Genomic DNA, 13,244 nt, shown 5'->3' with positions numbered 1-13,244 from the left:
TGTGTGGAATGGGTTGAGCCTGTGAAAGCAGGCAGTGTGTGGCTCCATCATTCATATTGTTACTGAATTACTGGTGTCCTCCATCCTTTGCAACACACACAAAATGCTGGAGAAACTCAGCAAGTCAGGCAGCATCTATGGAAAAGAGTGAACAATCAACATTTCAAGCCCATACCCTTCTTCAGGACTGAGAAAAATAGCAGAATAAAAAGGTGGATGGGAGAGGAAAGAGGCTAGCTAGAAGGTGATAGGTGAAGCCAGGTGGGTGGGAAAGGTCAAGGGCTGCAGAAGAAAGAATTTGGTAGGAGAGGAGAGAGGACAATAGGAGAAATGGAAGGAGGAGGGGACCCGGGGGAAGAGATAGGCAGTTGAGAAGAAGTAAAAAGTCAGACTGGGTAATAGAGGAGGGGTGGGGAATTTTGTGTATGTCTATCATTTTTATTCATGCTCCATACAGATCTTTTAAACAATTCAGTGTAGTGACAAACAATATAACGAAATACATGCAAAATGCTGAAGGAACTCAGCTGGGCAGGCAACATCTATGGAGAGGAATAAACAGTTGATACTTCGGGCTGAGACCCTTAATTAGGACCATGAATGTAAAGAAATATTATTAAATACATAAACCATTTATAGACCTCAGTTAGATATATTACATCAGCTGTTCACTCAATAGTATGCATGATACATAGTGGCCATAAAGTTTATTCCTGCAAATAATGTAGACATTTCAGATTAACTCAATGAGAGGTAAATTCAGCAGGTCCTCTTTGTCACACCATCAGCATTGTAAAATCATTTTGGATTCCAAAAAGAGCTTTGGAGAAATTCTTAAGAAGACTCTACGAACTCTAAAAGATGCAGGCATTCGCTGTGTAGCCTAACCACATTTCATCTCTGTGTCGACAGGCTGCACTAAGATGGCACCCTGATGTTGCCCGGTTTATGATTGAGAGGCATGCTGATGTTAACAAGCCAGATAACTATGGTGTGACCCCACTCCATGTGGCTGCAGCAGCTGACTATCCTGAAATGGTGGACTTTCTACTGGACTGTAATGGTAAGACTAATACTATAGAACCATAAGACCATAAAATATGGAGTAGAATTGGGCCATTTGGCCCATTGTGTCTGCTCCGCCATTTCATCATGGCTGATTCATTTTTCCTCTCAGCCCCAATCTCTTGCCTTCTTCCCCTATCACTTCATGCCCTGACCATTCAAGAATCTATCATCCTCTGCTTTAAATATACATAAATACTTGGCCTCCATAGCCACCTGTGGCAACAAATTCCACAGATTCACCACCCTCTAGCTAAAGAAATTCCTCCTCATCTCTGTTGTAAAAGGATGCCCTCTATTCTGAGGCTGTGTCCTCTGGTCTTAGACTTTCCCACATAAGAAACATCCTCTCTATGTTCATTTTATCAACTCCTTTCAACATTTGATAGGTTTTAATGAGGTCCCTTCATTCTTCTGAATTCCAGTGAGTACCTGAAGGAATGGTAATAATATGACAACATTTCTGTACAAGGTTAATGAAAGAGGAGGAAAGTAATTTCTTTGGCCTGTCATTGACACCAAAATTAACACGTGCACACACTGACCCAAGTGTTTCAGTAGTTATTCAGTGGTGTCACCTGGTTTCAACACAGTTACTATTTTGTGATGCCTTCTCTAACTGAGAAAACCTGGATGGGGTCATACCCAAAAATGAATTTTGCTGTCCACTGCATTCATTAAGGATGACCTGTAGGATGAACACATAGTACAGACTAGTTTAGTACCCATGAGGGGTATGGGAGAGTAGTGCCTCACTATTAGACTAAGATTTTGGATCACTGATCCAGAGATTAAATCCTACAGGTCAACATTACCGTGAGCCTGCTGGACTGACATTAACACTCATCTGGTTGACTAATGTGCAGATTAGGCATCATTACATCGTCTGACTTGTACATGACTCCAGACCTATTAAAGTGGTTACCTCACCTTCCCCCTCAGTTCAGGAGTAATTAGAAACAGGCAAACAAACACTGGCACAGAGAGCATCTCATCCAGCTGCATCACAAGCAACTTATCTGCCCAAGACTCCAAGAAATTGCAGAGAGCTGTGAACACAGCTTTGTCCATCACACAAACCAGCTCCCCCAGGAACAGTTATTACCCTACAACTATGAGGCTTGTGCATCTTCACTCACCACAACATATGGACACTCCTGTAGCCATTCCCATCAATAATAAGTATACCACATTGGATACTGTTGGAGGAGACATGAGGGTAAAGCACTGAGTCTGGCTCTGTGACTCAGAAGAGAAGGGAGGAAAAGAGGTGATCTGTGGTGATAGATGAACAGTAAGGAGGTTCTATGGATGAGAAGAGATTTCCAATTGGTTTATTCCCTCCTGGGTGTCAGGGTCTGGGTCATCTCAGACTGAGTCCACAGCGCTTTTAAGTAGGAGGGTGAGCAGCCAGAAGCCATGATATGGGTAGGCTGTGTGATGAGGTCCTGCAAAATGAGTTCAGAGAGTTAGGTGCTAAGTTAAAAGACAGGACCTCCAGGGTTGTAATCTAAGGACTGCTACCAGTGTCATGTGCTAGTGAGGCCAGAAATAGGAAGATCATACAGTTTAACACATGGCCAAGGAGATGGCGCAGGAGGGAGGGCTTCAGATTTTTGGACCATCGGGCTGTCTTCCAAGAAAGGTAGGACCTGTACAGAAGGGACAGTCTGCACCTGAACTGGAGGGGGACTAATATCCTAGCAAGAAGGTTTGCTAGTTTTGCATGGGGGGTGGGGGTTAAACTAGAGTTACAGGGGGGATGGGAACCAAAGCACCAGAACAGATAGTGGAGTGATTGTGGAGGAAGATCTTGTTAAGCCTACACACAAGGTCAGGAATTAAAAGGTTGAGCATGTTGGGGCTAATGTTCTGAGCTGCATATATTTCAATGCAAGAAGTATTGTAGGAAAGGCAGATGAGCTTTGGCATGCATCAGCACATGGAATTATGACATCAGAGCCACTAGTGATACTTGGTTGCAGGAGAGGCTGGACTGGCAGTTCAATGATGCGTGGTTCTGGTGTTTTGAACAAGAGTGGGAGGGATTAAAGGGCGAAGGGTGGCATTACTAGTCAGAGAAAATGTCACTCTGAGGATTTTGGGCAGTTTAGATGGATCCTGCTGCTCAGTGTGAAAGGGAAGACATCTTTCAGTATCATTTCCCATTGTCTGACTAGAGTTTCTCCTCAAAAAGTGGCTACATTTATACATCTCTATAAAAAGAAGGGATTCCTAATATGCCAGTGTTCCTGGAACATCTAAGCATTTGTTCAACTATGAATGCCTGCATAAAAAGAATTTCAGGGTAGTATATGGTGGCAATAGTGCCTCCTGTCTGCTGCAGTGCAGCTTCCATAGCATACAGTGGTGCAGCTTGTTAGGATGTTGTCACTGAACATCATAGAATGAATGAGTAAGGACATGCATAGTCCAGTTCTCTTTGGCCTCCTCAGAAAACAAAGACATTGGTGAGATTTCCTATGGTGCAGAATGTTTTCTGGGTCCATGATAGATTGTGTGAGATGTGCACTCCCAGTTTCCACGGCTGTGCTGCCCATGTAAAGAGAGATGTGAGTGGTGCGAGCTCTTCTGAAGTCTGTAGCAATCTCATTTGTCTTATTGACATTGACACAGAGGTTATTTGCCTGGCACCAGGCCTCGAACCCTTCCACCTCCTCTCTGTAGGCCATCTTATCATTGCCTTGATCATCCATGCCTAGCAAACAATGAGTTGAGCAGTACACCTTATGAATGGTCTATCTGCAACCAATTGGTTTCCACAAAACCTCTACTTTCTGAGAAGTTTCTGTAGATTTGGCAAACTTTGACAAATTTTAATAGATGCACATTGGAGAGTGTTCTTTCTGGTTACATCATGACCCAATGTGGAAACAGCAATGCCAAAGAACAGAAAAGTCTCCTGAAGGTGGTAGATACAGCCCAGTCCAACACAGAGCACATTTACATGGAGTTCGGCCGCAAGAAAGTATCATTCATCATCAAAGACTCTCACCATCCGGGCCATGCTCTCTTCTTACTACTACCATTGGGTAGGAGGTACAGGATCCTTTAAGTCCCACACTACCTGGTTTCGGACCAGTTATTACTCTACAATCATCAGGCTCCTGAACCAGCATGGGTAACCTCACTCACCTGAACTCTTGAGCTGATTCCACAACCAACAGGCTCACTTTCAAGGACTCCACAACTCATGTTTTCAGTATTTTTTTATTTGCATGACTTATCTTTTTTTGCATATTGGTTGTTTGTCAGTTCTTGTTTATGTAAAATTTTTCATATATTTTATTGCATTTCTATATTTTCTTGTAAATGCCTGCAAAAAAGTGAATTTTAAGGAAGTATATGTACCTTGATAATAACTATACTTTGACTTTGAAGTCAATCGTTAACTATTTTTAAATTATTTTAATCGTGCACAGCTCCACTGCACAGAGTTAATTATTGTGTAAATGTAGTGTGTTTTGTCTTGGAACAACTTTCATATGATTTTCATCACTCTTTTTAAAGCGGATATTGAAGCAAAGACATCTGGAATGATGCAGACACCAGTCCACTATGCTGCAAAATATGATGCTGCTAGTTCCTTGAACTGTCTGCTGAAACATGATGCCGACATAAACGCTAGAGACTACAAACAGCGTACACCTCTACAACTGGCAACTGAGCTTGGTAAGGAGCACCGTTTCTATTGGCTTGCTACCTTTTGTATGTTATGCATGCTTCTCAATGCTGAACATGCCCTAGCTTCTGCTGGCCCCAAGGATATACCAATCATATTAATTCAAGATTCAAGATTGTTTATTATCTTTCTTCAGTACACAAGTGTAAAGGAGAATGAAATGTGTTACTGCAGATCTGATACAACTAAAAACACAATCAGCACAGAGAACAGACAAAAAGGTTTGAGTTTCATAGCCTTCACTTTCTGTGGGTTGCATGCTACCAGTGCTATCTTACACAGGTCCATTTTCCTCCCACATCACTTCCTTGATGCGCATCACTCTTTCCCTGACTAGCTAATTTGCCCCTTCCTTATTTGGGGGTTGGTCAGAACCACAGCTCCTTAGTGATGGAGGCAAAGACTAAAGAGTCAGTTCCATGTTTTTAAATGTGGATCCTTTTAAATGTCACACCCTTCAATTTAATCCCAAATTTGGTTCAGATGCCTATTATCCGAAGGTTCTCATTAAGATCCAATAAAATCCAGTTGTTAAAAACCTGTAGTGAAATAATGAATACAAGAGATTCTGCAAATCCTGGGAATACAGAGCAATGCACAAAATGCTGGAGGAACTCAGCAGGCTAGGCAGCACCTATGGAGAGAAATAAAGAGGTGATATTTTGAGCTGAGACTCTTCATCAGATATTGTGATCTTTTCTGTTTCCACATAACATGCTTCTAATCACTAAATTGTTCTGCATTTCCTTTCAGATCGAACTGAGTCAGCTCGACTGCTGCTGCAGTTTCAAGCAGACGCAGGAATATATGACAACACAGGACAGCTCTGTTTAACTCTGATGGCTGCTAACATGCCTCAGCTTGTGAGTAATTTGAAATACCTGTTTAAATTTACTTGTAAAAAATTGCAATCCAATGTAAGTAAGGGGAGTAGGCACACAATACAGAGTTCCTCTGTGGCCATTCACCTCAGTAACAGATACACACCTTTGGACACTGTTGGGAGGGATGACCCCTCAGAGGCCAGCTGCAGTAGCCAGGTCAGTGGCACTGTGGCAGCTCTGAGGCAGAGAAGGCAAGGGTGAAGTCAGAGTGACTGCAATAGGGATCTTGATAGTAAGGAGCATTGATAGGCATTTCTGCAGTCACAATCAAAACTCTAGGATGGTGTGTTGCCTCCCTGGTGATTCAGATTAATTTCTTTATAATGTGTACTGTATACGGAAACATACAGCGAAATATTTAGTTTGCAATCACAACCGATCCACCAATGGATGTCCTGGGAGCACCCCGCAATTGTTCTAATCAAATCAAATTCAAGTTTAATTATCATTCAACCATTCATGAATTCAGCCAAACGAAACAGCATTCCTCCACATTCTGCCATCAACAGAGCATGGCCACCATGTTCATCAGAATAACAAAGGCAGTACAAGAGAACATTTCCTCCCTCTCATCTACCCGCCCAGCCACTCACATTTCCTCCCTCTCATCTACCCGCCCAGCCATTCACATTTCCTCCCTCTCATCCACCCGCCCAGCCACTCACATTTCCTCCCTCTCATCTACCCACCCAGCCACTCACATTTCCTCCCTCTCATCTACCTACCCAGCCATTCACATTTCCTCCCTCTCATCTACCCGCCCAGCCACTCACATTTCCTCCCTCTCATCTACCCGCCCAGCCACTCACATTTCCTCCCTCTCATCTACCCGCCCAGCCACTCACATTTCCTCCCTCTCATCTACCCGCCCAGCCACTCACATTTCCTCCCTCTCATCTACCCGCCCAGCCACTCACATTTCCTCCCTCTCATCTACCCGCCCAGCCACTCACATTTCCTCCCTCTCATCTACCCGCCCAGCCACTCACATTTCCTCCCTCTCATCTACCCGCCCAGCCACTCACATTTCCTCCCTCTCATCTACCCGCCCAGCCACTCACATTTCCTCCCTCTCATCTACCCGCCCAGCCACTCACATTTCCTCCCTCTCATCTACCCGCCCAGCCACTCACATTTTCTCCCTCTCATCTACCCGCCCAGCCACTCACATTTCCTCCCTCTCATCTACCCACCCAGCCACTCACATTTCCTCCCTCTCATCTACCCACCCAGCCACTCACATTTCCTCCCTCTCATCTACCCGCCCAGCCACTCACATTTCCTCCCTCTCATCTACCCACCCAGCCACTCACATTTCCTCCCTCTCATCTACCCACCCAGCCACTCACATTTCCTCCCTCTCATCTACCCACCCAACCACTCACATTTCCTCCCTCTCATCTACCCGCCCAGCCACTCACATTTCCTCCCTCTCATCTACCCGCCCAGCCACTCACACACACAGATAGTCCTGCAACGCCATGACTGGCTGGGCCTCCAGCCTCCACTGCACTCGCTGCCCCAACTTCTCCAGTGGATCTGCAAATGAGCAGATGCAGGGACAGGGCCAACGATGTAGAGGACATTCTGAGTGTGGAGGGTGAACAGCCGGAGGTTGTGATCCATCTAGGTACCAGTGATGTAGACAGGAGCAAGTATAAACGTGATCAAACTGATATTGACCGTGGAAGGATTGTTGGTGCCAGATGGGATGGAAACCACAACAGTAGGGCAACAGGTGTTAGGATTGAGGGCAAGAAAGATGGTATAAGTAAATTTGAAAGGAAGAACAGCAATGGATAGGCTAATAAATGTGGTGGGATTGATGGACTGATATAAGTTTATTGTAAATCTATGAGTATAATGGATAAGGAGGATAAACAGAGCCTGGAATTATGATGTTCTTACCAATACAGGTTCATTGAGGGACAGGACTGGCAGCTCAATATTCCTCAGATCTGGTGTTTTAAATGTGATAGAAATGAGAGTAAAAGAGTGGCATAAAACAGCATAGAAGGGCCAAGATGGCCTGTTTCCGTGCTGTAATTGTTATATGGTTATATAGGTGGGGAGGTTGCACTTGTGATAAAGGGCATACATTTATATAAAAATATATTGAACGTGATTTTGGGAAATGAAGCAGGCCAGGTGACAGACCTGATAAATCTAAGCAGGAACCAGAGGACACATAGAGGGCTCATCCACATAGATTACTAGTTTGGGTGGAACTCCAAATAAGAAAGGTGAAATTACACTGATGGGATTATATATAGGCCCCCGATAGCCACTAGGATGTGGAGAAATAGATTGTAGACAGATTATAGAAAGGTGTAGAAACAACAGGTTTGTCATTATAGGGGACTTTAACTTCCCCAGTACTGATTGGAACTTCCTCAATATAAGAAGCTTAAATAGGATGGTATTTCTTCAGTGCATTCTTGACGGATTCTTGAAGCAGCATGCGGAGAGTCCTGTTGGAGGAGAAATTATATTGAATGTGACTTTGGGAAATAAACCAGGCCAGGTGACAGACCTGATTGGGTGAACAATTAGGAACAGTGACTACAATTCATTATATCTTAAGATAGTAATGAGTAAAGATAAAATTGGATCTCGCGGGAAGGTACTAACTTGGGAAAGGGAAAATTATGACAGGACAAGGCAAGGGCTAAGGGTTTTTGGATTGAAGCAGGTGCTGTTGGACAAGTCTACATCTGATATAAGGGACCGTCTGATCAGAGTTCACAATCAGCACGGAGTAAGGAGTAAAAACAAGGATGGTAAGGTAACAGAATCTTGGATGACCTGAAAGGCCCTAAATTTGGTCAAAAAGGAAAAGAAAGCATGCTTGAGGTTTAGGAAGCTAAAATCGGACTGGGCCCTTGAAGAATATGATGACAGTGGCCCTCTTAATCACTTAAGCAGGTGATTAGGAAGGCCAAAAGGGACCATAAAAAATTCTTGGCAATTCCAAAGTATTTTATACTTTTATTAAGAAAAATGGAACAATTAAGGAGATAATAGATCCATTCAGGAATAAAGGTGGGAATTTGTGCTCTGAGCCAGAACAAGTGGCAGAGGTATCAAGTGAATATTTTGTGTCAGTATTCATCTAGGACAGGGGTTCCAAACATTTTTATGCCAAGATTCCCCTACCATTAATCAAGGGGTCTGTGGTGTTCAGGTTGGGAACCCCTGCTCTAGGAGAAGGATTTGGCAGATAGCGATGGCAGTGTGGGACATGATAATGTGCTGAAACTGTTTGAAATTGAGGAGGTGGTAGTGCCAGGGCTTCTGAAAAGCATTAAGGTGAATACATCCAAAGGACCTGATGGCATATATCCCAGAATACTGAAAGAAGCAAGGAGATTGCGGAGGCTTTTATAAAGAGGTTTGTGTTCTTACTAACAACAGGCAAGACCCTGGAGGACTGGAGAGTCTTTGGTCAAGAAGGTATTGGATAGAGCTTTGGTAGAGAAGCTATTATAGAAGATACTGAGGGATAGGATTTATACAAATTTGGAAAAGCGTAACTTGCTTGGGGACAATCAGCATGACAATTTGCAGGTCATACTTTATAAATGATTGAGTAGATTGAGGAGATGAGAAAGGAGCTTGATAAGGATAAGCCAGAGGGCATTATCTATAGGGACTCTACTAAGGTTCCCTCATATTAGGTGGATCCAAAAGATAGAGACGGATGGGATTGCAAGTTTGAATTTGGAACAGGCTTGCCCTTAGAAGACAGAGTTGGGGTGGAAGGTTGTTACTCTGGCTAGAGGTTCGTGACCTGTGGTGTTCTGCAAAGATCTGTGCTCAGACCTCTGCTGCTTGTGATTATATATCAATGAGTTGGATGAAATCATAGATGGATGGATTAGTAAATTGGTGAATGATACCCAGATAGGTAAAGTTATGAACAGTGTAAAGGTCTATCAAAGAATACAACAGGATATAGACCAGTTACATGAATGGGCAGAGAAGTGGCAAATGGAGTTAAATCTGGACAAGTGTGAGGTGTTGCACAAGGAAGGTAAAATGATAGGAGAAAGCATACATGGTTGACCCCTTAATTGCATTGAGATACAGAGGGGTCTGATCCATGGTTCGCTGAAAGTGGATGAGGGGGCAATGAAGCCACATGAGATGCTTGCCTTCATTGGTGGTAGTTGTGGGTATAAGAGTAAGGAAGTGTGCTGCAGATATATAAAACTTTAGTCAGACCACACTCGGAGTATTGTGTGCAGTTTGGTTGCCCCATTATAGGAAGGGTCAGAAGAGTTTTACCAAGATGAGGCCTGGTATGGATTAGAGAGTATGGGCTTTCACGAAAGATTGGGCAGACTTGGTTTGTTCCTCTGAGGCTGAGGGGAGACCAGATAGAGACATAGACAGGGTAGACAGTCAGGATCTTTTCTTCAGGGTAGAAAAGTCAAACACATGTTTTTAAGGTGGGGGGGGGGTGTTGTGAGGGCAAGTTTTTTTTTAAATTCAGAAAATATTAGATATCTGAAATGAGTTGCCAGAAGTGGAAACAGGCAGTTTGATGGTGTTTAAGTGACTTTTAGACAGACGCATGAATATGAGGCAAATGGAGGGACATGGATAGTGTGTAGTAGGAGAATATTTAATATAAATTGGCATCAAGACAGGAACAACACTGTGGGCCAAGTGACCTGTCCATTGCCATAGAGTACTCTGTTCTATGTTCTAATGCAATGATACTGCGATGCTGCTACATGAATGACTCGCTGAGGCCCTTTGCAGCTCCAGGTTGCTTCAGTACCCACTCCTCGCCACAAGACAGCAGACCACCACACTCTCTGCTCTTTACTCCCAGTGACTGGCATGTCTGTCAGTCACTCAATCAACCGTGCTACCAAACAGACTCTGTCCCCAAGACATTGATACTGAACAATCAGGAATTCCCAAGATGGAACTAGATAGATGCTTGAGAGAAAATAATTTCCAGGGCTACAGTGAGTGAGAGTGACTGGACTGAGGTACTACAACATCGCCAACATAGACTCACCAGGTCAAGCAACATCCACCTTCATGATAAAAATTGTACAACTACTTCCCACTATCCCTCCTCCTTCAATGATTCCCAAAAATCCTCCCCTATGAGTGAATCCATGCTCTTCCCCCCGTAACCACAATGCCACCACTCCTCACTACTGGTAAATTTCTCATTCCTCCTGAATCACCACTGTTTCTTCCTCAAGTTAGGTTGTAGCCATAGGGTACCACCATTTAGGATGGCAGCATTGATCACTTGTTTTGCTACTGAGGAAGGAAGGCAAATTAATGCTACACAAGATATTGGCCTGCCTGTGGTCTCTAATGGCCTTATGGATAGATGTATACATTTAGAGTGGTCAGCTAATGTTCATAGTGTCTCAGTGCACAGATAGATGTCTTCCTAGACAAGATATGAATAGACTATCCATGGATTTGTAGTCCATCCTATGCCATTATTTTTAGATACTGCAAAGCACAGAAGGACTTTAATTCAATTCTGGAGTTCACAGTGAATATAGGAATTTTTTTTTCCAAATCTTCAGCACAGCATCGTGGGTCGAAGGGCCTGTATTGTGCTGTAGGTTTTCTATGTTTTTATGTTTCTTGCAGGCGTATACAGCTTTGGACCAGTTTCTTGTCAAGGACAGAGCGAACCGAAAACAGTACTTCATGCTGAACATCTTGATACCCCAGCCTTCAGGTAAGCTGACTCATTCATCTGCTCAGTCAATGTGAAATTTAAAAGTTGATTTGCGCAAACAGGCTGAGCCTCAGCTGAATACTGAGGACTCACGTGCCTGTATTTTGGATTCTAGAGTTCCACAATTGTCAAGGGGCATATGTTGCTGAACATGTTGAACATGTTAAACAATTGCCCAACCTCATACATAACAGTCACATGGTATAGTTCGATGAATAACGAAAACTTCAATCACACCAGGTAAATTTCTACCCCATTATGTCTATACTAATTCCACTGTTGCAAATCCTCCCTGTTCTGTTACAAGTAGGTACAACATAGTTTTTGATTTGACTTTCTGATTTGTATTTACATTTTCAATTAAGTTACATAAAATGTAATTTGTTTGAGTAACCAATAATTTATAAACTGATTTAAAACAAATTCAAGACCGTAGAGTTACCAGGATTACTCCTTAGTAATAATGATCAGTCACTCATAGAGGTAATCTGTATTTACTGACAAGTACCTTTATTGTTTCAACTAACAAACACATGAATTTACGCAACCGAATACTTGAGTGCACATCTACTAAGTTTCCCTGACCCTACATGAACAAACAAAGAATCAAAAAGGTAACACCCAGAAAAGTAGTCTAATGTGGTTCCTCCATGTCAGCGAAGTTTGATCTCTGGAAAGTTGTCACTGTGTTACATTCCAAGCTCTGTACTTTTGAATAGTTCTTTCAGTTCAAATAGTCAATTTCAATCTCGTCTCGAAGTCAGTTGACTGACCTATGTCACCCGCTTCCACAGTGATAACTGGTAATTTATGCCTCTTTGTTCTAAATCAATTACCAAAGCAGTAACCAGCTCAAATCACTCAGGGCAGACACAGACACCACCATTCACAAACCTGCAAGTTATATCACACCAAAGAACACCTCATAAATAACTTCTTATTTAGAAATTATCTCTAGTCCAGTAGATTACTTTGAGTATCATTGTCTCTTTGATGCACCATCAATAACTCTTGGAGATGGGAGGGGAACGATAGGCTTTTATTAGCAGCAAAATGGAGCACAGCATCTCGGAGAGTGAGGGAGGAGCAGTGCCTCCAATCGCCTTTATACCGGGGTCTGTGGGAGGAGCCACAGGAGCAGTCAGCAGAGGGGCGTGTCCAGACAGGTATACATAGTTTACCACACTCTTCTTTAAAACACTCATTCAACTCATTCAACAAAGCAAAACCACTTCACAAAATGGAGGATGCAGAACAGTTTTACAAAATGGCAGCCTCCATTACTTTGCCTGCATGGCAAGAAAAAAACAATTGGTCTGTCTCCTTCCACTGCCTTTGATTCATTTGAATACACAGATTTGTAGACTGTAGTTCTTTCTGGACCAGCATTTATCTAATAGCAACTTTTATATTCTCTAATATTTATTAGACAAATGATTCTTCAGTGCTCAAACTGCATCTATGTTACAGATTTTATCTGAAACAATCGTTATGCAACGAATCTTTAGCATAAATGTTCAAACAATTTAAAATAAAGGGATAACAGAAATAAAGAGAATTAACCCACTGGATTTGAACAATCTCTGAAGTTTACTGGCAACAGTTTTACACTGTTATTCCTAGCTTGGCAGTATTAAAGATCAGAAGATATAGGAGCAGAATTAGACCCACTTGGCCCATCAAGTCTGTTCCACTCTTTCATCATAGCTGAATTTATTATCCCTCTCAACCTCATTCTTCTGCCATCTCTCTGTAGCCTTTGACTCACTGGCTAATCAAGAACCTATCAACCTCTGCTTTAAATGTACCCAATGACCTAGCCTCCACAGCCATCTGTGGCAATGAATTCCACAGATTCAGAGAAAGCTAC

The 13,244-nt window shown here is 42.8% G+C and overlaps 1 protein-coding gene across 1 annotated transcript in view; it reads left to right on the top strand.

Moving 5' to 3' along the window:
* The first annotated feature begins 948 nt into the window (after positions 1-948).
* Positions 949-13,244, top strand: part of LOC140724067 (uncharacterized) — a 102,483-nt gene continuing 90,187 nt past the window's right edge. Inside the window, exons 1-4 of the mRNA XM_073038830.1 lie at positions 949-1,063; positions 4,597-4,758; positions 5,522-5,631; positions 11,284-11,374. Coding sequence (XP_072894931.1) covers positions 949-1,063; positions 4,597-4,758; positions 5,522-5,631; positions 11,284-11,374 — 478 coding nt within the window. The remainder of the gene's footprint in view (positions 1,064-4,596; positions 4,759-5,521; positions 5,632-11,283; positions 11,375-13,244) is intronic.

The sequence above is a fragment of the Hemitrygon akajei genome, chromosome 1 (assembly GCF_048418815.1).
Source record: "Hemitrygon akajei chromosome 1, sHemAka1.3, whole genome shotgun sequence".
In the NCBI taxonomy this organism is placed as follows: Eukaryota; Metazoa; Chordata; class Chondrichthyes; order Myliobatiformes; family Dasyatidae; genus Hemitrygon; species Hemitrygon akajei.
The sequence above is the reverse complement of the archived record's forward strand: the minus strand, read 5'-3'. Positions and strand labels throughout refer to the sequence as shown.